Raw genomic sequence first — 24372 nt, forward strand, 5'->3', positions numbered from 1 at the left:
CCAGAAAGCCACCTTATTAAGCATGTGGATTAGCCAATACCTATCACAGACATAGATAGTTGGCCACACCCTTATATAATCTCCATTAAAAACAAGGTAAATTAGATTGGTTACTATTTGTAAATCACTTTTAACATGGAAAGGGTCGAGTTCTTTGGATGAATTTCAAATTTTTACTAAATTCAAGTCATTCTGGGTGGAAAAATTATAAAAATGAAGAGTAGGATCCACAAGGGATGTAGGCAATGCTGAGTGTCGGGGCACCTAGCTCTTAAGCACTTAGAACAGTGGGGGGCGACCTGCAGCCCATCAGGGTAATCCGCTGTTGGGCTGCGAGATAGTTTGTTTACATTGACTGTCTGCAGGCATGGCTGCCCGCAGCTCCCAGTGGCTGCAGGGACGTGTTGGCTGCCACTTCCCACAGCTCCCATGGGCCAGGAATGGTGAATCACAGCCACTGGGAGCTGCAGGCGGTCATGCCTGAGGACAGTCAATGTAAACAAACTGTCTCACGGCCCAACAGCGGATTACCCTGATGGGCTGCAGGTTGCCCACCACTGACTTAGGAAATCACAGGAACAACTCCGCCATCCATAAAGCCTGAGTGAGGTGCCTAGGTTTCTATTCAATTAATAGGGAGCAATCAGCACCTCAGAATGTGTACCACAAGGCCAGCAATAGGTGAAGAGAGGCCTAAACTAGCCAATAAGAGAGAGAGAGAGAGAGGAGAGGGGTGTGGCCTAAGCCCCACCCATCTCACAAAGATAGGCACCTAAATCTGGGCTCCAGGGAGGCACCTATGTCTGCTTGCCATCCATGAGCCAGGGAAGTCAGGTGACCGAATGCCTAAGACACATGCAATCCTTGAAACAAAACAGTGAGGGGGAAGAGGAGGACACTCTCCCTTATAACTTTTAGTCAAGTGGACAGGCTGCTGTGACAGGCTGGCACGCTGCCCCTGCTCCGTGGTATCACAGAAACTTGCTCAGACCCCACTGGTTAGATATCCACACTGTGCTGTTTATTTCAGATCCCTCCACCAACATCTTTACAGTTTAATTCAGCAACACTACGTACAATGTCCCTTGTATCCTCAGACCTTTTCCCAGGGCCCAAGAGAAGACGTTTCCCTTCCTGCAGATCTCTCTGACTCCATGCTGAGCTTACCATGCTCTTTCACTTTGTTCCTGTGCCTTTTTATCAGTCCTCTGCTGATGGGCTAATTAATCCTTTAGTTCACCTAGCCTACTATAATTACTTTTCATCCCCCCAATCAGCCCTCTCTGGAGCAGCCAATTAATGCCAGAGTGATCAGGGGGCACGCTCACCTGTTAATTCCCAGCACTCTGTCATAGATGCTCACCCAGGATGTGGGAGACCCCAATTCAAGTCCCTGCTCCTCCTGAGCGGGAGAAGGGCCTGGACAGGGATCAGCCACCTCAGGTAAATGCACTAATCACTAGACTATAAAATATTCCAATGTGGCTCTCCCTCAATCTCTGCCATTGACGTTGTTTCACTTTAATTAAATAATTGAATGATTAAATATTAACTGGGCCACAGAAAGCACTGAGTAACTCTACAACCTAGAGGACTCACCTGAGAGATCACAGATCTCTGTTCAAATCCTGTCTCCCACTTAGAAGGAGTCGGGGAGGGGACTTGAACCAGGGGTTTCCTACATCCTGGATGAGTACCCTATACACCAGGCTAAAGGCAATAAGGGAGCTCCGCCTCTTCCTCCCTACATCTTGTGTGGTGTTACACAGCCTGTGGTAGCACAGCTACTGGATTGGGCCTGCACAAGCAACTAAGGACACTGAATGCCTATCTTCCACAGTTTCTGACTTGCTCTGGGGCTTAGATGGGAGATAGGTGCCTGGGCACCTAGAGGGAGGCAGCAGTGCACATGCTCAGAGTCAGAAACATAGGTTCCTAGGGAGCTTTTATTACAAAAGCTTCGGCACTCAGTGAATTTAGGCATCTGCAGGGTTAGATGGCAGCCAAGCAAAAGTTTTGTGCTGCGCAGTGGTGCATAACAATGGGACTTACGTGTCCAAGCACCTTTGTGGAGTCCACCTGAAATTCTCATAATTTTGAAATTTACAGCTGAATTTAATTTCACAGACTAAGCATCCCAGTATATAAGCAGTACCTACCTAATATCTGAGAACATGACCAACAGGATATCTGCTTTTTTGGAGATTCTCTTTCATAAAAACTGCATGAGAATGGTTTTTAGGCTATTTTACTACATTTTCAATGCCCAGTCTTGTAATCCTTACTCTCAATAGTAGTCCTGAGGATTGGTCCCATGAATAAGCATACTTAAGTATGCACTATAACACTGAATAGTCACTTACAGTGGTCACACTTAAAAACATAATTCCTGTTGTATAGCTACTATCAATTCCAGCAATATTCCCTATACATAAATGGAGAGTTCTACTAGCTGATAATATTTTAGTGCACCCACTCTAATAATAAGTAATTAACAAACATGTAATAAATTACTATTTTTAAAGATCAATATGGGTCTGACTAAAATATAAAGCACCATATACAATCTACTGTCTAAAATCAGACAATATATTCAATAAAATAAATCAAAAGGGACTTATTTCTGCCTTTTTTAATCTCCAGTTTCACAAACTTCTCATAAATACCCACAAGGCCAACAAGATAGCTGGAGCCTCCATCTACATAACTAATCACAGAATAAATCTCAGAATAGACTTCATATAGACTCAATCCTCTCCATTTCCTCTTGCCTAGCCTAAAGAATCTTTTTCGTATTTGGCAACATCCAACAGACCTTTGCTTCAAGCTCCTAGACAAGAGTAGATTATTCATGTCTAGTTCACAAGTAATAGTAATATTTTGAGCCACTATTGCAATCCTTACCAACCACACTTTTTTCCCCATTTATTTTGAGGTTCCAATGCATGTGTTTTTCCTAAAAGCAATCAAAGTGAAATCTATGGTAATTCTCCAATGTCCAGGACCTCTTTAACTGCAAGAGAGGTTTCTTCAAAATAAAAAATAAAATAAAATAGTAATGCAGGAAGCACAATTAATTCAGAGTTAGGAGACCTGGGTTCCATCCCTGCCTTTGCAACTCTTCATGCGCTTGGGAAAATCATTTAGCTTTGCCGCGTTTGAACTTTCCCATCCGTAAATTAGGAATAATAAAACAACCATACATATGGAAAGTACTTTGAGAGTCTCAGATGAAAGAAACTGCACATGTGCAAATAATTAATATTAAACATAGTAATAAATACAACAAAATTATGATTTTTGCATTATTCTTTGTGTGTACTGCCCATTAGCAAAGAAATTGCATCAATATGTCTTTAGTGGTTCTTTTTTCTGAAATGACATGTGTCCTGGCCTGGCTTCAGAGCCACTGGCATATTTAAACCCACAGATTTCTTACTATTGTGCCACTGTAACAAATACTATGTGTGCAACAGAATTTTTGTGGGTTGCAATTAAAAACACAGACCCCTAATTTGAATCCATGACTGAAAAATGAACAAAGAAGAAACATACTCTGGGTTAACATATAAAATGTTCAGGAGCACTTGTGGCACCTTAAAGACTAACAAATTTATTTTAGCATGAGCTTTCGTGACTTTTCCTGTTGTTATGCATACTTCCACCTTTTCATGTTCTCTGTATGTATAAATATCTCCTGTCTCTGTGTTCCATTCTATGCATCCGAAGAAGTGAGCTGTAGCTCACGAAAGCTCATGCTAAAATAAATTTGTTAGTCTTTAAGGTGCCACAAGTACTCCTGTTCTTTTTACGGATACAGACTAACACGGCTGCTACTCTGAAACCTGTCATATAAAATGTTATTATCCCTGAAATTTGAACATAATTTGAAATATCTACATAGTAGTAGATATTGGAAGCTTGTTGGTACTACATTGTTTTAAAATGAAATGTCAGGAGGGACAAGCTATCAACCTATTTCTGTGCTTTATTATATCAAGACCTATTGGTATGTAGGGTGAAGATGGCAGATGTTTTCTCAGGAAGTGACTCTTATTTAGTTCAGGTAGTTCTACTTGTGTTTTCCAACTTGTCTGTCTACAGATGGCTCCTTCTTAATGATACTAATATGTCTTGCTGTGGGTGACCCTAAATCTCTGACTGCCAGAAGCTGGGTCTGGTCTACAGGGGATGGATTGATCACTCAGTAAATTTCCCTGTTCTGTTCATTCCCTCTGAAGCATCTGGCACTGATCACTGTTGGAAGACAGGATGCAGTGCTAAATGAACCATTGGTCTGACCCCGTATGGCTGTTATGTCCAGACAGCATGTCCACTCTTAACATTTTCTCTATTTTGGCATGGCATACATTTCAATTTCCTTATTCCATTATAACTTCTGCAATTCTAAGCTGCTTATATTATTTCATGCACAGCTTGATAGCAGATATGACCCATGCTTGCTGAGAGTGGGGGTGCAGAAGGAGGGCAGTCAGCTTCAGCAGTGTTACTGAGCATGCTCTGTCCACGTGAGCATGCTCAGTACAAGACAAGCAGTAAATCGCAGGGGTGGGGGGGGGAACGTGACTCCCCATGCCCCTCCAATATGTGTCACCTCTGCTTGATGAATAGACCACCATAGCCATCCATTTCAGACTTGCAAATTTCTATTCCTATAAAAGTTAGACAGTTAACTAATGTCTTTGATCATGTTCTCTCATTTTATGTTTAGGACATACTGGAGAATTAATTGAATTGTCTCATTAGACTGACCCCCACATTGGTAAGGCAACTCCCATCTTTTCATGCACTATGTATTTATACCTGCTACTGTATTTTCCACTCCATGCATCTGATGAAGTGGGTTCTAGCTCACAAAAGCGTATGCCAAAATAAATTTATTAGTCTCTAAGGTGCCACAAGGACTCCTCGTTGCTTTTGCTGATACGGACTAACACAGCTACCCCTCTGAAACCTTAAAAAAGAATGCTTCTCATCTGCCCCTTCTTTGTGTCATCTGAGCATTTCCTTACTCTTGCAAAAATTCAGCCATTGAACTGTCATTTTTAACAGCTTTTTGTAGTATAGTACAGTAATTTTCTATATGACACTGACAACCACCTGATCTACGTGTTCTACTATTTTCCCTCTTTATTAGGTATTTTGTCTATGGAGCAAGCCTCCTGTCTGCTGAAACAAAAATGTTTTGGCATCTGTCTATTCTCTATCATGACATGTGAGTAGATACAACTGCACTTGCAAACAAGATGGAGCAGAATCTGAAAAGATGTATTCTTGGTGTCACAGAGAGCAACCTGAAAAAGAACATGTGTGTTCAGGTGGAAAGCTAGGTAAGAGATATCTCAATAGCGGAGAAGAAACTAAAGTAATTATTTTCTGGCATTAGTGCAGGAAGGTGGCCTACACTTCTAAAATAAGATTGTAGGTGGTACAATGAATGGTAAATACAGCTAAGGGAATCAAAAAAAAAAGAGGGAGAGATTAACTAGTAACCTGGGTAGAATCCATGCTCCGATCCAAAGCCCATAGAACTCAGAGGAAAAAATCCCATTAGTTTCAATAGGGTTTGGATAGGTCCTTCATGATCATACTTGTCCTAGAACAGGGATACCTGCTGGTAATGCATCTTCTGCAGTGGCTGAATGTGGTTGTGATGATAATGAATCAGCAATGTACTTTCCACTGACTCACATCAGAAACTAATCATGAGTTATCTGTCCTGGCGACAAGTTCTCCCACTACCATGTTTTCTTCTTATTCTTTTCAGTGACTGCCATTACAGAATGGTACTTTCATTTGTTCCGGAAAACACTGTTTTGACAGTGATGTCTCTTTCTCTAGTGATGTCTCTAGGGTAATTTCTGTCCTTTCTTTTTCTATATGGCATAGCAATGGCATATAGTATCTCTGCTTTATTTTCTTATGGTCCATCACTCCATGCCTTATTTTTTTAAAATCACTGCAGCCTTCTCTGAGTCTTTTCCTGATTTTTCCTATACAGTTCCAGTCCATCAAACTGATCCACATAGTAATACCAGAGAAACTCTATTTTGTGTCCCTGGCTTCCATTTTGTGTCCCCGGCTTCCATTTTAAATAAGCAAGCATCACTCCACTGTTAAATGGAGGCTAAAGGTCACATAGCACTAAAAATCAAATTGGCGAGAAAAGGTGATAAACAGATCATAACACTGTGAGCTATTTAGAATATAGACTAAAGGTCACATAGTAGAACTGGTGGGGAAAAGAAGGTGGTAAACAATGATTGACAGATGAAATAATAGTCATATGGTATGATGTCATGTTTAAAAATAGAATTGAAATAGTATAAAGGTCAGTGTGGCAGTTGACTGCTGACAGTTGAGAGCTGACAGGCTTGAAAAGAGGTTGAGAAAGCAGCTGAGCAGAGAGCTAAGAAGGCAGAGAAAGGTGTGAAGGTGGTGAGGATGAGATGAAGGAGAAGAAGCTGCAAGCAGAATGACAAGAGAAGGATGCATCAGAGGCGTGAGAGAGAAAAAACAGGAGAAGATATTGTGCAGTCATCTGAGTAAGTCTGCCAAAGTAATAGTTATAGCATAGTATAGTATGTTAATGGACATAAGTGTGTATGGGGGTTAATAAAGATGTATGTCTGTGTGTTGCTTGTGAAAGAGATTTATATATGTAAAACCTAATGAACATCTAAAAATTGCTCTTAACTACCCATGAATGACTGATCACCGTAAGCAGGGACCGGCCACTTCGTATCATTTACAACTATAAGGCAATGTGGTTTGAATTACTTTAACTTGTTATAAGGGATTTGTGTTTAGATTGTTATTTTGTCAAGGAATGTTATTTGTATCAATAAAAGGCATCTTGTTTTGGAAATAATACTGCGTATGTCAACCATTTATCAGAAGGCTGTATCCACGTCCTCCAAGTATTTCCTTAGGCACCTTGGATACCCATACCTAATGAAAACAGATTGGTTATAACAAGTAAACAGGTTATCAATTCTGGGGTATGCAAATTCTGTTTTGGGGATAACAATTGATAGGTCCTTATGCTGGACAGAGATCCATTAAAGTCAATAGATCAAATGGATTAACTTGCAATATCAGGGCTATGAGCTGTCTCTGACCTGACACATTTTCCAAAGTAGATAACTGTCCAATAGGGTCTATCTTCCTCTATTATTCCTTTTGTCTTTCATTTCTATCTTTAACCCCTCAAACTAATCCCAAATTAAGTGAAAGTATTAGAAAAAAATATCTCCACCTATTTCCTTGTCACTTATCTAGTATTGTATACAAATGGATTTCCAGTCTCTGGTAGTCAGGCCTCCTCTTCCTTAATTCCTAAGGCTATATGGATGGCAGTAAGAATATATAACATTGTCTTATTAGATTCTGATTCAGGGTATGGCTTGTTATGACAGACATCTCAGGATGGTTTACTAGATATTTGTCTTAGCATCCATTTTCTCACACATCCAGGGTCAAAGTGTTGAGTTATTCCCACAAAACAGAAAGACAAAATAGTATTAAGCCATACCATAATTTCTGTGAAAAGCAGCAAGCATACTCTAATGGAACAGGGTTGTACAAATTAAAGTGGCTCTTAACAACAATTGCAATTAAAGTATATTTTCAATGCTGAAAGAACTCCATTCAGTTGCATATGAAAATCATTGGATTCACTCTGTCCTTAAGTTCTATACAAAGTTGTTAGAGTATTAATGCCTAAAAAGATAGATGGAATCCTGTCCATTTTCTCAAATGATATTTGTATTACTTATTCTTACCTTATATTTGTTTTAAATACACTGTGATATGTTGGGTAGCCTTTTTAAATGTTTCTTTAATTTATAAAGATTTGCATTGTATACAATTTAGTGAACATCTTTTGAATTTAGAATTAGAACCAAATGATCACAACCATTTGTTTACCTTTGAAATGAAGACTGTTCAGCATTTTCATGAGTACAAAGAATACTCCTTTTTTCAAATCCATTTTCTCCCTCTACAAAATGTACAAATTAGTGACCCAAACTTGATCCCCTCCTATTTTGCCTTCATACTCACCTACTCGTGCACTTTTAGCTACCATCTCTAAGATGATGATTCCTGTATCTTGCTGTCCAGCCTCGGTTTGGTCTCATGCGTTTGACAGTATTTCTGGCATCTTTCCTCACCAGTTCAAAATCAAAATGTGAACACCAATTGCATTTCTCCAGCTGTATCAAAACTTCCATTTTCCTGCTCATCACCAAATGCAAAACAATGGTGTCACAATAAACATTCCTCTCTCCTACGCTAGACAATTGCCATATCCTGTCAATTCTTCCTTTACAAGATCTCTAAAACCCATTCCTTCCTCTTCACCCTCACTGCTAAGACACCTGTCCATGCTTTGGTCACCTCTAACGTTTCTTCCTGAAATCTCCATGTTTATGGACTCCTTTTCCTCACCTCATTCCTCTACTGTATTTCCAAACTACTGCTGCTGCTAAAACACTCTCATGTTCCACTTGGATCATGTCACTCCCTTCTTCAGATCCTTTCAAGGGCTTCCCTCCTCTTTTTTGCATCATTATCAAATTTCTCATCTTCAAAGTTTAGCACAGCTGTGTCCTTACCTATATCTTTGGTCTCTTGGTCCCCTAGTCCCATTCCCATTACTTCTGCTCATCCCAACCCTCCTTCCTGAATGCCCTCTTCTGTATCCTTCTCCAATCTCATCTTCATGCCTTTTTTCCTTCCTGCCCCAGATTATAACTCACTCACTCCCTCTCCTTCTTCATCTAATGTCTTTCCTCTTTTCATTCTCACTGCTCTTTAAAACACAATTCAGTTATTTATGGTGCTTCTCTATGATAACCTGACAAACGCCCCACCATCCACCCTATATATCCTATATGTTAAGACCGTATTACCTGTCTCTAATTTAAGGCCTGATCTTGCTAAACTTACTATTTACTGCCAATTGCAGACACACTGAAGTCTATAGGACTAATCACAGTAGAAAGCATTTTGCTCAATAGTGATTAAATGTATGGTTTATGCCCTTATGCCTTGATCCTGCACTGGGTTCCGTAGGAGTAGAGTGGCCCACCCACACAGAGTTCATTGCAAGACTGGGGCTTAGACTGTAAGGTCCTTGGGGCAGGAACTATATTGTTGGCTATATGGTATTTACACAGCATTGAGCGTACTATGAACAATCAATAAATCAATATCACAGGCATGCTACTCTATTTTTAAACTAAAAATAGTACAATGGTTTCACTTAACAAGTTTCTTCCATTTTGAAAGATTCTGCCAGTTTGAGAGATATTGAACTGAGAGTACTGCTGGAACCCAAAATATCTAATCAAACCAGAAACACTGTGTGATCACTTTACATCATCCTCAGAATCTCTCTGCCTTCCTTCCACTGTCTCTTAGGACGGGAAATGGAAGGGAGTGGGACATGATTAAGAGGATGAAAAGTGCATATTTTGCAATTAATGTTCAGTCTAGTGTTTGTAATAGTGTCCAAAAATATGTGATTTTTACAACGTAACTGTAATTTTGCAGTAACTTGACTTCAGAATAAAAATGTATATTCTTAAATTTAAAAACAACTGTTAAGATTTTTAAAAAATTACTCCCTGTAAAAACTGTCCACAGAAACTGAAACACAGTTTAATAATAAATTTCCATTGTTGTCAAACATTCTTTCTGGTTTATTCAGAAAGACTCAAATGGATATTACTCATACAAACTGATGCATTAAAAACAAGTGTGTGTTTCACTAAGCAGATAAACATCTCATGCATTTGTTGTTGTTTTTTGCCAAATTCACTTATAGGAGTGAAAAAAACACTCAGACCATAATCAACTTTTCATGGGTTAAATATCCATAAAAGTCCTCTTCCTACTCCTTAATATTGACTCACACTTTACTGCATACCCAAGGGACTGCATATTCTAAAAACAAGGAATGAGTAATCAGGAAAAAGATGTTTCCCCTCTTCAAAGTATTCACTAAAGCATTCCTCTTTTTAAAGTATCCAACACGTAATGCTTGCCTGGCTTATGATCCAACTTGTACTATAGCATCTTCTATAGCAATTTTGTCGACAATGTCCACTTAACCTAAACACAATGTAATATTTCTGCAAGCACATTTAAAATATAAACCACGTCCTAAAAGTTTCTCAAAGTGTGACTAGAGGGTGGTTGTTCTAATTCTCATTGGTTTAATAACAAGATGACATGGAAGACTAGAGATATCGTTTAGATTATTGAGATGTACCAAGAGGTATCAATGCATGTTCTTCAACAACTAGAGAAGGGACATTTTTAAGACATCTTTGAAATTAATTCTTAGAAAAAATTATGAAACGGAAGTCACAGGACTCACTTGAGAAGTGACTCACTTGTTTTGACTGCCATTTTGGGTTTTTTGCTGTGGAAAAGAGCACAATGGTAGGCATGTGTCCCACAAACTAGATTCTTAAGGGCAATTAATTAAAATTTATCTACATCTAAGGAGCATTCTGCTCAGGGAGCATTCTAAAGAGCTGAGTTGCTATCGTAAACTACCAATCTCAGTTTACTTTAGCACAAAATAATGTATTTGTTCTCTGACAAAGGAGTTCTACAATAACATCAAGGCAAAACCATTGGGTGTGATTATCAAGTAATACATTTCTTGGGCATAAAGGCATTTCTACTGTGTCAATTACTAATTATGTTCTATTCACGGGTAGTTTATGATATTTCTTAATCCTTTCAACATGTTACTACTTAAATATCAGATCTCAAAAAATTCAAATATTGCTGGCAAATTGATAAGCCTAGAACAGAGCTCTGGCTATTAACTTTTCGGTAAACAATCTAGCTTTGTTTTTAGGAATTTAAAATTGATTATATCATCCAGTAGACCACATGAATCATAAATGGCTTTAAGCTCCAAAATACTATACTATATAGTTTTTATTGACCCAAAAGTCAATACTAATCTGGTTAGCTGGCAAGTTCATAATCACTAGATGTAATATTCACAATTCAGGATACTGGTAGGTTGAATAGTCAGTCAAGATATATATAAATATTTCCTATTGTCATGGTAAAAGAGAATACACAATCAATTGTAAGTACTGAGCATTGGTAAATTTCTGTTACTTACAACAGTATTTAGTACTTATTCTATTTGAATCCTTCATTGTAAATGAAAATTCAGAAGACAATGCAATGCCAAAAATAACCATATTTACTAGTAACAAAGTAGAATTACTATATAATATTTAATCACTGGCTTCCACCTTCTATTCAAATCTCTCTCTCTTAACAAATCTCACATTCATGTGTATTACAGAAACAGTCAAAAGGATGAGATCATACAACCAAAATGACAAATACTAACCAAGTGAGGGTAAACAGAAAACAGGGCAAAAACATAGCCACACCTGACAGCATCCATGTCATCTGTCAAGGCACTGTGACAAGGACCATGCTATTTACAGGTCAATGGTGACTTGTAGAGAGGTGAAAACATCAAATCTGAAACCAGGTAACACAGTGCTGCTGACAACAGGGTCTCTATGAAGTCAAGATGAAATGGTTTCATCAAATCAGAATCTACTTGCTTTCTTCTCCATTGTCAAGAAAGCTGTTATTGAGAAGATTATCACTTTTTAGCTGGGGGGATAAGTCCCTCTGGTTGGGTAGATCTGGGGTTGTGAAGTCTCAGGAGAATCATTTATGTTACTGTAATGGCACCCAATTGCAAAAGAGTCTTTTGTCTCCTCTAACGTTTTAATCAGTTTCTCCAAAATGTAGCCCATTTCCGGATGGTTTCTTTGCACACAAAAAATGCAGCTCCCATCCCATCCTATGCAAAGCAGAGGCTCCATGGGTGTTCACCACATTCCTGGGGAATGGTGGCTAAACAGGTCTAGGGGGAAAACTCCTAGTCTGGGCATTCTAGAGTATGTCCCATCAGAATCCATTCAGCTGGAATCCCCAGTTGCTTTTTTCCTGGACAACCTTGCCCAAGGGCAAAGCTGATCCATCCTAGTCTGCTAGCACCTTTCTGTTCTAATAAAATGGTATCAGGCTGACATTACTCAGGATCTAAGACTCCTTCACTCAGTGGATTCCCCTCATCCTCTGCACGGTATCCAAACCCTAATGGGTTTCCCTAACATTTCAGATTAGAGGCAAAGCAGAGGTGGAACACAAGGTACCTAGCACGTTTCCTCTTCTGAGAAATTTCTCTGAACGTCTCCTGACCTCAAATAAAGGGGGTGTGAGCTGGGAAGAAGGGGGTAAATGCCTTTCAGAGCAAGTTGGTGAGCCTTCCATGCTCCAAGAAAGGAGCAAAGTGGAACGGAGAATCTGTTCCATATTTCGCTCTCCATAAAGACATTGTTTCATGACATTGACTACCTGTCTGTATCTACTGGAGGAGAATCTTGAAACTAGTCATGGGCAGCTCCATTGATGGTGGCCACTCCAAGTGTGGGATGGTTGAAAAAAGCAATGCGAAAACCTCCATTTTCCTGGTGGTGGCCGTTGATGCGGTGGGACATGGAGGAAGTCAGCGGCCAGTGGAGCAGAAGGAAAGGGGAGAGGGGTTGGAAGGGTGCCATTGTCTCATCGTTCCCTACAGGTGGCCATTGAGGGTTATGAGACCTCCATGTCCTTGATAGCAGTCCTTGGGTGGATGGGGCTTGAAGTAAGCCCTGGCCACCTTGGGTTCCTTCATGGTGGCCATCCTGTCCCTGAGGGAGATGGCACCCACCACCTCCCCCGTGCTCCCAGAAACCCCTAACACTCCACTGCCACCCTGCAAGCCCCACAGCCTGCCTTGACCTTGGGCTGGAGGCCGGTCTATCTCCCGCCTAGCTGCCCTGCCCTGGCTGAGCCGGTGTGGTGTCACCACAGGTCCGGGCTCCCCCCCTCGCTCTTTCCTTTTTGGCCGTGGAAGGAGTTTGAAGCGCACCCGGGTGTCCGGGGAGGCGGCACGTCGGAGGGCCCGGGGACTTTCCCTGCGGCGTGTGGCGGGTGCAACCCTCCCCCTCGCCCTCCCCTAGGCTGGCGGGGGGACTGGGGAGGGGGGGTGGCTGAAGCCAGCGCGAGAGAAGCCACAGAGCGCAGCGCCCCGCTCCAGAGCTGGTTACGCCAGCCAGCCCCGCCGCCCGCCGCTGCTGCTGCTGCTGCCTCCCTCTCTCGCCGTCTCTCCTCGCCTCTGATTCTGCGCACAGCCGGCCCCAGCGCCTGTCATTCTGCAAAACACAGTTTACTCCACGGCGAGCGGGGGAGACAGAGGGAGAGGTGGCGAGGAGGCAGCCGAGAAGCCAAGTCCCGCAGCCCAGCATGGCTTCGGGGGACCTTTACGAGGTACGGGGACAGGGGGGTGGGGGCAGCCCCGGGCCAGCTGCGCGCCGCAGCCGGGCGGGCAGCGGGCAAGGGCGGGCGGGGAGCGGAGGCAGCAGCCAGCAGCAGCGGCGGCGGCAGCAGCGGCGGGGGGTTTGTTTCGGAAACGCTTAGCGGAGCCTGGGTAGTTCCTGAAGAGGGGAGGAAATCGCCCAGGCGGGGGTGGGGGGAGCCGGGCTGGCGTGTGCGCGGGGGTTGTGGGGGGGGGCCCGGGATGGAGCGCTCCCCTCCCTCCCCCTGCCTGGCTCCCCCTGCCTCTCGCGCTCCCTACTTTCCGTGGGGCTGGAGCGCAGCAGGCCTTGCAGGAGGGAGAAGGAGGAAGGAGTGAGCGCGAGCCGGAGTTAGCGGTAGGATGGGAGGTGTCAGCCGCCCGGAGAGTGGAGAAAGTCCAGGTAAAGTCAGCGGCGGCGCTGGACGTGCTGAATCTGCAGATTAGTGCGGAGGAGAGGGGGAAATGCGCCGCGGCGCTGCTGGGGAGGGAGGCGCAGGGATGGAGGCGGCTCCGCGCCCGGCCGTGCAAAGTGCAGGAGCCAGACGCCCGGCTGCTTCACCTTGCGCCTGGGGGGCGGCTGGGGGTGGGGGAGAGATCGGGGGCTTTGCGGGGAGGGGATCGGGGCAGCCGCGGGGGGGGGCGGTGGCTGTCAAAGTTTGGCATGTCTCTGGTGGCTGGTTGGACCTCAGCGGCCAAGGGAGGAAGGGAAAAGCTGGAGCTCGTTGCATCCTTCCCGTCTTTGGTTCCAGGCTCCCAATTTGTACCATGCACAAGTCTGGCTGCTCCTACTGCGTCAGAAAGAAAAAAAAGAAAGAAAAGCGCCGGACTTCCGACTAAAAAAACAAATCTGGCTGTAGGGTCTTGCTGGATCCAGCCAGATTTTGACCCCGAGCACCCAATTTTAAATGTCCAAAGCAAGAGCAAGTCTAGTCCCTCCTGCTGGTCCACAAGAGAATTTGGACCCAGGCACTGCAAATACCTGGGTCCAGCGAATGGATTCAGCTGAATCTTGTCAAAATGTGCTCCAAGCCCCAAATTCCATCATTGAAATTAAAAAAAAATCATATCTGGTCCTATAACTGCTACTGAATCAGGATGCATCAAGGTCCATCTTTTCTCAGTGAAATTGGAATGGCTAGACTTCTTCTTTGTTTAAACTGTACAATGTGAGACTTGCAACCAAAAATTGTCATGTTCCAGTTCCATCCAAGTGTCAAGGTTTCTGCAGCGCTCATATACCAGGATGCGCCTGGGTCTGGTGCAGTAAGAGTAGTTAGGCATGTTCTCTATTTTGATCATAGAATTTGAGGTCTTGCATCCAAAACTCTCAAGATCTGTGATCAACTTTTCCCTTTTACCGTGGCTGTTGCCTTTGAAATCCCCTTACAAAGGGCGTAATTAATGTACGATATTGATCAGTTGTGTTTTTCTTGTGCTGAACTGGACTTTAAGTTTCCTTGAAGTAAGTAGAACTTGGACTCTTATAGGTGAGATATGCTCAGAGATGTGTACTGATCTAAATTAATATTGTCAACTTATTTTCCCTGGTTCTTCATAGATTTTGTAGTGTCAGTTTGTAATTAGTTATTAACGGCATTGTGTCAACTTTATCTGTGCTCTGACTCCATTGTAGTCTATAGGAGATCTATCAAGGATGACTTTGGCCCATAACTTTCAGTGAAGTAAAGGTTTGGTTGGGCTCTTCTTTTACTGCCTATTTGTAACTTCTGGGAAGCATGGAGAAGTTTTAGGTAAACTTGCATCCCAGAGACATTTCAGTACGTTTAGATTGGTTCTGGAAGGAAACAAACACATACCGCTAACATTGACACTGGCTGTGTTATTACAGCTCCTATTCATTAATTAAAATCTGTGCTCTTTTATGAGTCCTGTGTTACTCTGAATGAGCAGATAGCCTATAGAAATGGGAGATGGGCTCTGCGTTTAATATTGTGTATTGTGTGGAAATTTTGTAAGTAACAACGTGCCATGAAAATGCTATGTGAAATCCAGACTTGCAACCTAGGAAGCACATAGAAGCATGATCATTTTAAAGGCTCTAGTCTAGGCTGTGAAGCCATCTTTGACTGTACCATGAACTTAATTTAGGCAATGTTGAATGCTGTAGTTTGCAGCCTGTGGATTATTCTTGATCATTCCCTTTGGACTGTTTTTGATTATCAATATATAATAGAGAAGAGTTGAATTCATCAGGACAGGTCAGTGAAAGAATGGATCTCCACCTCTACTTTGTTGATATGTCTAGAACATGACCTTCTGAGATGGTACATGGTGTTACATCACTGCATTTATGTCAAGCTGCTGGGAAACGTATGTATAGTGCTTAAGTTAGCAATTCAATCTATGCGGTGTAAAAACCTTTCTACTGTGAAGGTACTTGTGACTGGGGCCAGAGCCTGGAAAGCTGAATAGTTTATATTCTGATATGCTGCAAGTTGGCAGTTGTTAGGCTCTGGTTAAATGACTGCTAAACTTTCCCACACACGCACACATAATCCCCCACATCTAAAGATCTCTTTGGGTTTTCTGAAGTCGTTAGAAAGAGGCTTCTAACAGTTGAGTAGGTAGTGATGTCAAATATCAGTTAGGTAGCATGAGAGATGATGTTATCACCATGAACATGTGGTGTGTTTGGAGTCCATACCTTATTTTTTGGTTGTATGTGGCATTGTTTTGTTGCTTTTTTGGCCAGCTAAAATGTTCTGATGTCAAGATGCATATTAAATAGCTTATGATTGTCACCTTCAACAGGCTGCTCTTCTGAATGATCTGGGGCTTAAAGCACCCTGCATAACATTTTTAATTGTAGATACACCTTATGAATCTACTAAGTATGTGTAGAACTGCCTTAACAATATCTCAGTCCTTCAAAATTTTTACTGAAGTTCAATGAATCAGGCAAGAGCAGTTACCTCTGTATTAGTAAGCAATTGGTATTGTCTAAAAATGATTTTACTACAGCTGATTATGGTTACAGTAGTTATGACTAAAAAGAGTACACTGTGTTATTACCCATCTAACCCATGTTAACATTTTTCCTTGGTTGTATCTACATTATGTAACATATGAGAAATGTAATTCAGTGCAAACTAGATATGTGATTTTATATATATAACAATTCATCCATTTTGTATTGTTCAATTATTTTTAAAACAGATTTTTTTTCAACACGGTGTTGGCTTGAAGATAAATTTAGCGCATGTGTCGCGGTTAAAGGAAATGAAGATTACAGCCAAAACAACAATAATATTTTATGTTGTCCTGCTACACTTTTCAATATCAAATGGCTTCTAGTCATCTCTGCTTGAAATACGTTCTATTTCTTTAGGATTACAAATTAGTTTTCATTTATTCTACAAAATGAAGAGCATCCCTAGAGATTTCTATGCTTACTGATAATAGGGTTCTAGGTTTGTGTATCTTCGAATCAAGATGTGTTACACTTGAGAATATCTTGCATCAGATATTATTAGAAAGTAGGTGCTAATTTTGAAGACAACAGAAACAAATATTCTTTTTTGTGTAGAAATTCAGTTAAGGTTTTCCTTTTAAGAAATTTTAGATTAAATTGAAGTGTGGAGAGGCACTCAGACATTACGATGATGAGCACAGTGTAAGAACCGGAATAGAATAGAATAGAATCTCAAGCACAGCTATGCATTCACAGGTTGAACAAAAGGCCGGTTCTGGTTTGCTTGTTTTGACGTAATTATGACTCTGAGCTTCTCCCGGTGGGTGAGGAGGTTCTTTATTACGTCAATATTTTCTCAGGAGATGTAATCTTTTTATATATTTAAGAAATACATAGCACAGTATTTAGACCAATAAAAATTTAAATACAAATTTTGGCAACAGCATATCCACAGTGACCTTCAGTAGCATAGCACTGTTGAGCTTTCTAGTTGTTTAGACAACTTGTTGAATGTATTGATATAATGTCTTTATTAATCTCAGTAACAGAGAATAGGTCAAATAAGAGTAAATTTCAACGTTGCTCATTGGTGCTATGAGTTTTGCTGTCATTGCCTTGGTATATCCTTTTGTATTCTCCATCTTGAGTTCAGTTCCAACACTTAAGACCCACTCTTAACAGAATTAGGTCGCTTAAGAAGGCTATTGCACTGGTATTAAATATGAGATGACAGTATAAGAAACAAAACTTGTACTTCAAACCACTGCACACAAGTTTTTTCTAGCAAAGAGAATGCAATTTAGTGCAATAAAACATAAGCTCTGGTTTATGATGATGATATCTGATATCATTTATCAATAACATGCAGAAGCTTTTGAAGATCACGGGCGTTTTTGTTTTGAAGTGTAGTTTTTATTTTGATCTAAAATTTTCTATATTTTCTCATTGTTTATAATAAACCAACATAATCAGAGCTTTTGGAACAATGAGATCAAAACTTAAACATTTTCTCATAGTTCTTTAAAACTATTGGAAATTCCAATTATGGTAGTTTATTAAACAGTATCTTAATTCAGCGATGTAATGAATTAGCAGCTAAGTCTCTCGAGAGGAATGTGGCAGGTAGATATCTCTGGACCACAGTAATTTCATCATTATTTAAAACTATTAGCCACTAAAGTGCTATTTTACTTGGAAAAGTGACTTTTTAAAAATGAAACTGTCTTAATCAAGAGATACAATGCCAATGTATATTCATGTCTACCTACATCAGTGACAAAAATAAGATTTAACTACATTTTACTCCTGTTAATACGGCTATGTGAGAGTGAGCTGCAGTCTATTCCCACTCACATCATCAACAGGATTGTTAATTAAGCTCCAACAGAGTTGCAGTGTCAAATTCTTCTCTCAATTATACCTGTGCTCACTGCACAGCTATCAGTGAGGACAGAATCTGACAACAGTGGTGCTCCACAGATGTAAATGAGGGCAGAATATGGCCCACAGAATATTTGTAACCTGTCTTGATGTGTAAATCAGAAAGACTACAACTTGAATTTCACATTCCCGTTTGAGTTTACAGAACTAGGGTTTAGAAATTGACTTTTGGCTTGTAAACTGAGCTAATGTGATTACCAGTCCGTAATAAAGATGGAAGCACACAATGCTCTTTTCATGGAGTCACTTTTCAGTATAGAGCCACACTTTAAACTGCTGTTATCTTATGGAAAACATTTGGGAAGGGGGAATCTATTTTAAAACAATTTTATGCCCTCCTTTTTCTTTACAGAGGCGACTTACTTGAAACAGAATGTTTGTTTAAGAAGTAAATATACTTATTTCCAAACGGAAGTCAACCTCTTTATTGACATAACAATTGGTTGTTGTGGGAATATGTGTGATGTCACAAGCAGAGAATGATGACTTCAGGAGCAAATGATTGTATAAATAATGAAAATTCTATTGGAGTGAGGGCAGAAAAATATAGTATATCGAGACAGATTCTCAGCTGGTGTAAATTGGTATACCTCTATTGACTGTAATGCCGATTGCAATAGAAATAAGCCTATTTACACTGGCTGCTGATCTGGCCTTATTACATTTAAGCAAAACTGCTGCTAAAGAGAATGCTTTATCAAGTCTCTTTAGGAAGAATCAGCTCTTTAACTAACCATAAATTTACTTCTGTATCATTGTGTCACTGAAGAATTATCACAATCAATAGTATTTGGGATACTTAATTTTACTTAAATTAAGATAACTTGTACAAATACTACTCTAGTTCAGTTGGTAGAAGTCTCACAGTGGGATGAAGCTTTCTTTATAAAATCCACATTAAATTTGATCTTGTACCCAGTGGTTACAGTGATATGTAGTTCTAGATTGGGTAATCTGCTGGATGAGAGGTTAAATTTAGGTGTCAACCTTTCAGTAAGAAGTTAAATTGAGGTTTCTTCTACTCACGTCTTGTAGTTCCGCATATTAAAGCAAAGTTTCATAATACTCTCAGAAAAGAATAGGGGATAACTCTGCCAATATTCCCTCTCAAGACATGTCTACATAATTGCTGCTACAGTGGCACTGCAGCTGTGCCACTATAGTGCTGTAGTGTAGATGCTTCCTACATTAACAGAAGGGGTTTTTCCATCAATGTAGTTAATCCATCTCTCCAAGAGCGGGTAGCTATGTCAACAGAATTCTTCTGTTGACCAAGCCACATCTACACCAGGGGTTAGGCCAACCTAACTATAGTACAGTACTCAGGGCACAAAATTTTTCACAGCCCTGAGCGATATAGTTGGGTCGATCTAATGTTTAAGTGTAGACTAGGCTTAGTAACAGACTCTGGTGTCAAAAGCTATGTAAAACATTACTGTGAACACAACTGTCATGTTTACCTACATTGTCACTGTGTTACCAGTATCCAACTTCCTCATTGCATTGGAAATTGCTTGGGACTTTTTGAGTATGAAAAGACCTATTGTAAACCAAATGATTTTCTATCGCATTAGTGTTTTATGACCATCTTGATGAAGTTCTTTCATCCAGAGCATGATATATTTCCTCCAAATGTAGGTTAACTCAGGAATATGCATGAGATAACCATGTTCCTGATTGGATAAACTATTGGAAATATACTTTCTATTATAGTTAAACCACCATTAAGTATACAAGATGAACTACATTTCTCAAAAGAAATTAAACTGAGTATATTTCCTTTCACTGTATAGGTACATGTATAATCACATCATAACTTTTCTGATAGCATTTGGCGAACTACAAAGATGTAAAAATACAAAATGTATTGCACTTAGATTGGTGTTTTATTCAAAATTGTCATGTAATTATGTAATTGTTTGTGTTTTATAAGTTAAAATATATTTAGAACAAACCTAATACAAATAATTTCAAATGTGATCTGATACTGAGGAAAATTAGCTGATTTTTTTTTCATCAAAGGCGGAATTGTAATGGCTAACTACTCAGTGAATAATGTTTCTTTGTCCATTCATTTGATTTTTAACGCTGTTGCATTTTCTTGGCTTTGTATATTTTCATCAGTGTCGATTATTTGTTGTCACCTCTTACCCATATATTTTGGGAAATAATTTTATAATATATTTTATGCCATAAGCATCTTGGTATTGTCAACAAGCTGGATGAAAGACTTAACTATTCTTTTTATTTAAGTGTGTGGAATTATGTAAAGTTCGTATCAAACCATTTAAACATGTGTAATATTTACAGTGGTAGAAATGATGATCAAACTCTATGAGCCCCAACATGTTTTACACAAATAAAAATAAGATTATTCTTTCTGTTTCCTAGAGAAAGAAAACTGGTCTTTACACCAGTGCCACAATAGCTATGTTTATTCCAAAGCCCTTATCCTATAAATGGCTAGTGTTGTAAGGCTGTGGGGGAAATATGGTGTGTCTATTTTCTTTTATCACACACCAACTGTAATGTTGTCATTGTTAGATACAGTGTAGAATTCAGTCTTCTGTAGTTATTAGTTATAATTTAAACAGTGACCTGTGTATTGCAGGGTATATTTAAGGTTTCTCATAACTTTCTTGACATTGTTTAGGTTGATACAGATGGACTGTGTAGGAGCCAGTGATTCTTGTTGTAACTTAGCAAAGCACGGGAAATAGATCACCCAATAGAGTACATCCTGATACATGAATAGCATGGGGTTACTCAGTGATAGACAATGACAATGAAAATAGTGCTGAAAAAATGTCTGCCAAAAATACCATTTTCTTTGCAAACTGCTGTTATATCACTTGGGGTGTGATTTTTGCTGTGCCTCTTGGAGGTCCAGCACAAAACCTGCAGCCCCGAGGGAGTGGGGACTGAACTGGCTTTAAGCCACCTTTGTATGCCCCTCATGCTGGGTTGTTCCCGAGGCTGGTACAACCCCTGGCACAACTTAGGTAGCCCATCCTCAGCTGCCTATGGATGGCAATGTCACCCAGAATCTCCACATGCTGCGGCATGTGCAAATATGTTATGCTTAATAGACAGTAGTAACAAACTTGACTGACCACCTCAATTCTGGTTGAAAATCCTTGCAAAAGAAATTACGATAAATTAAAACGGCATTTTAGTGATACGTGTAGAATGAGTTAACCTGTAAAATCAATGTTGTTGTAAATATATATTAATGAAAGAAGGCGTTTCTAATGGCCTAAAATATCTTTCTCCTCTTTTATAATTTTGCTTTCAACACAGAAATCATTTCAAGATCTGTGCTGGGAGGATTTATTCCAGGGCTTTCAGTTAATTTAGATTTTGGGGTGCATCTTCACAAGTATCACACTCTATAGAATTTTATGTTTTCTTCCCGTTAATCTGAAAATACCTAGTTTGCTGTTGTGTGCAAGTGGTAGTGTATTCAAACTTTTATTTTAGTAACATTTCACAGAAACCTTATTAAATGGCTATATACTTTTTCCTTATTACCCTTCTTATAAATGCTGATTATCAATATATTTTAATGTAAACAGCTACCTCTTGTCCAGCAAATCTGCTCTATTTCAGTGAGGCCAAAATTCATTTTTTACAGCATCACATTCTCATTCACTGTGATGAACGGTGATGTTATGAGCTATGCTCTGACATCAGTGAGTATAACAGGCTGATTGTAAAGGAGATAGCTTCTGTTCACATAGCTTATTAGTCATCCATGATAGGGGAAGGAGGACAAAAAGAACATGACTGTATGATAAGGTTTGGTAAAAGGATTACCTTTTTTAATGTTTAATGCTGTTTAAATTATAACTGATAACTACAGACAACTGAATTCTATACTGTATCTGTTGAAGATTACCTTTTTTTAATGTTTAATTTTGGAAGATGGATCTTCCCCTAAAATGTTGAGTGTTTGGAGTTTCCTCAGACTAATAACAGAATGTCTTAAATTATTAAAACCTCATTAATTTATAGGATTGATTAACAAGATGTAGTATAAAAATCATTACATTTAACAAATGAATATACTGGATGAATTCCTCTTTCAGAAACCTCGTTGTGACAGGATAGCAGGTGTTTCAGTGTCGGAAATGTGACAAGAAAGGTGGAGCATATCCTGAATACTGCTGGGGAGTTCCTGCTGAGTGTAGTTCATGTAGGAACAGAGTGCACAAATGGAGTTTTGCTAGAATCAAGAATTACTTCTGGCACTTTTGAAGAGGGAGTCAAAGCAGATGATCTCAGAAAATTTTCTGATGACAAGTATGAGTAGAGAGAAAATATTGGAGGTTAACGGATAGAAGCATGGATGGAGGAGAGCTGGTGTTCATGGATCATCAGAATGCCTTCTGTGATGAGAAGAGACTGTATTTGATGGTTTCCACTTAAGCAAGGATGTAACAAATTTCCAGTTTCAAAAATGGCAGGTATTGTTATGGCAGCTCTAAATGAAGTAGTCACATGTGAGAATGGATGCTTTAGCATAACTCCAAGAATCAAGCATGTACTTTCATCTTACACCATAAGACAGATGAGGAATATTGCATCACAAGTTAAGTACTGTAATCAGAATGACAGGAATTATAGAAAAAGGTGCATTCATATACTAGTGTCTCCACAAAAATACAAGGAGAATGGGAAATAACCCAGAAGTTCCTGAAGTAATACTAAATTATGGAGATTATGACAAAGAGGACATAACTGAAACTTTATGGATTGAGTCCAATAACAGAAAACTGGAGCATAACAATCTCAGTTGGGGCATGATCATTTACTCCCATTTTGGAGTGTCAGATGCACTCTGTGTAGAAAAGGAAGTGACAATGGGGAGTAGGAAGTACAATATTTACCAAGTCAGTGAAATACACTTCAGTGGCAAAAATGGTAGAGAAATACTTAGAGATACAGAAAGAGAAAGAAAAAAGAAAATATAATGGGCATTTGCTGCAAATCCTCAGGATTGGAGAAGTGCAAGAATGAAAACTTTTTGGCACAGATTTCAGTGAACTCCGTACTGCAGAATACCTTTCACAAGAAACAAGTTAGTTACCCAGATAGCTATTCGGTAGCCAACATGGCTAAATGTGCATCAACGTTCAAAAGACCCTTACTCCCAGTTTACGTAGAAGACAGCACTGTGATCCAAGGAGTCAAGAAGCAGAGAGTCCAACCCTGTGAAAAACCATCCTGGATCGACATCTTGCTGGTGAGAACAAAAGAAAAGGAACTTTTTGAGAACACAAGGATAACAGGGAAGTTCTTGGAGCTATTGATTACAAGCTACTTGAATGCAGCATAGTAAGGAATGCTTCAGAGTGCAACAGAACTAGAGGATTAGAATTCAAAGCAGCAAATTTGGGAGAACTGAGAAATTTAGTGAGCAATGGGAAAAAGTATGAAAATCCCTGAGTGTAGAAAAAGACTGGAGAATCCTAAGAGACACCAGAGAAAAAAAATCCTGTGAAAAAAGAAGACTGCAAGGAACAAGCAGTGATCAGTGTAACTTCATAAGAGACAACTCACAAATGTGAGGATAACAGCTTTGTTCAGGAAATGAAAAAGAAGGGAGATAACTAAACAACAGCACACAAAGTCCATTAAGGCTTGCAGGGAAAAGTTAAGGGCAGCAGAAAATAGAATTTGTTAATGTTAGGGTTCAGTGGATTAAAATCCTTTTCAAAAATATCAGAGATTGGGGAATATGAGGAAGAAAGGAAGCCTATTAATGAATGAGGAGGGGGATGATGGCTAAAATACAGGTTTTGTTTTAATCTATCTGTAAAAGGAAAACTAAAGAAAAGAGATTGAGGCAACTAGGAGGGAAAGAAAAGCTGGAAAAAAATTAGCTGCGGGGGGAGCTCCAGGCCAGTGCAGAGTGTTGGGGTGCAGGAGAGGGTGAGAGGTGCAAACCATGGGAGGGTGTTTGGGTGCAGGAGGGTCTCCAGGCAGGTGCAGGGAACTGGGGTGCAGGAGAGGGTGAGAGGTGTAGGCTGTGGGAGAGTGTTTGGGTGCAGGAGGGGGCTCTGGGCTGGTGCAGGGG

At 40.1% G+C, this 24372-nt stretch overlaps 1 protein-coding gene and 1 long non-coding RNA gene across 3 annotated transcripts in view; one reads left to right on the forward strand and one right to left on the reverse strand.

Annotated features, from left to right (window-relative positions):
• Positions 1-24372, reverse strand: part of LOC123349143 — a 208156-nt gene that overhangs the window by 44765 nt on the left and 139019 nt on the right. The window contains exon 1 of one of the 2 annotated variants that reach the window (XR_006573393.1): positions 12439-13287. The exons of the other annotated variant lie outside the window; for it this stretch is intronic. This is a non-coding gene — a long non-coding RNA (uncharacterized LOC123349143). Of the gene's footprint in view, positions 1-12438; positions 13288-24372 lie in introns of those variants that run through there. 2 annotated transcript variants of the gene reach the window in all.
• The window catches only part of CDYL2 (chromodomain Y like 2), an 80894-nt gene continuing 69813 nt past the window's right edge, over positions 13292-24372 (forward strand). Inside the window, exon 1 of the mRNA XM_044986917.1 lies at positions 13292-13392. Coding sequence (XP_044842852.1) covers positions 13369-13392 — 24 coding nt within the window. The 5' untranslated portion in view covers positions 13292-13368. The remainder of the gene's footprint in view (positions 13393-24372) is intronic.

Source organism: Mauremys mutica, chromosome 14 (assembly GCF_020497125.1).
Source record: "Mauremys mutica isolate MM-2020 ecotype Southern chromosome 14, ASM2049712v1, whole genome shotgun sequence".
Taxonomy (NCBI): domain Eukaryota; kingdom Metazoa; phylum Chordata; order Testudines; family Geoemydidae; genus Mauremys; species Mauremys mutica.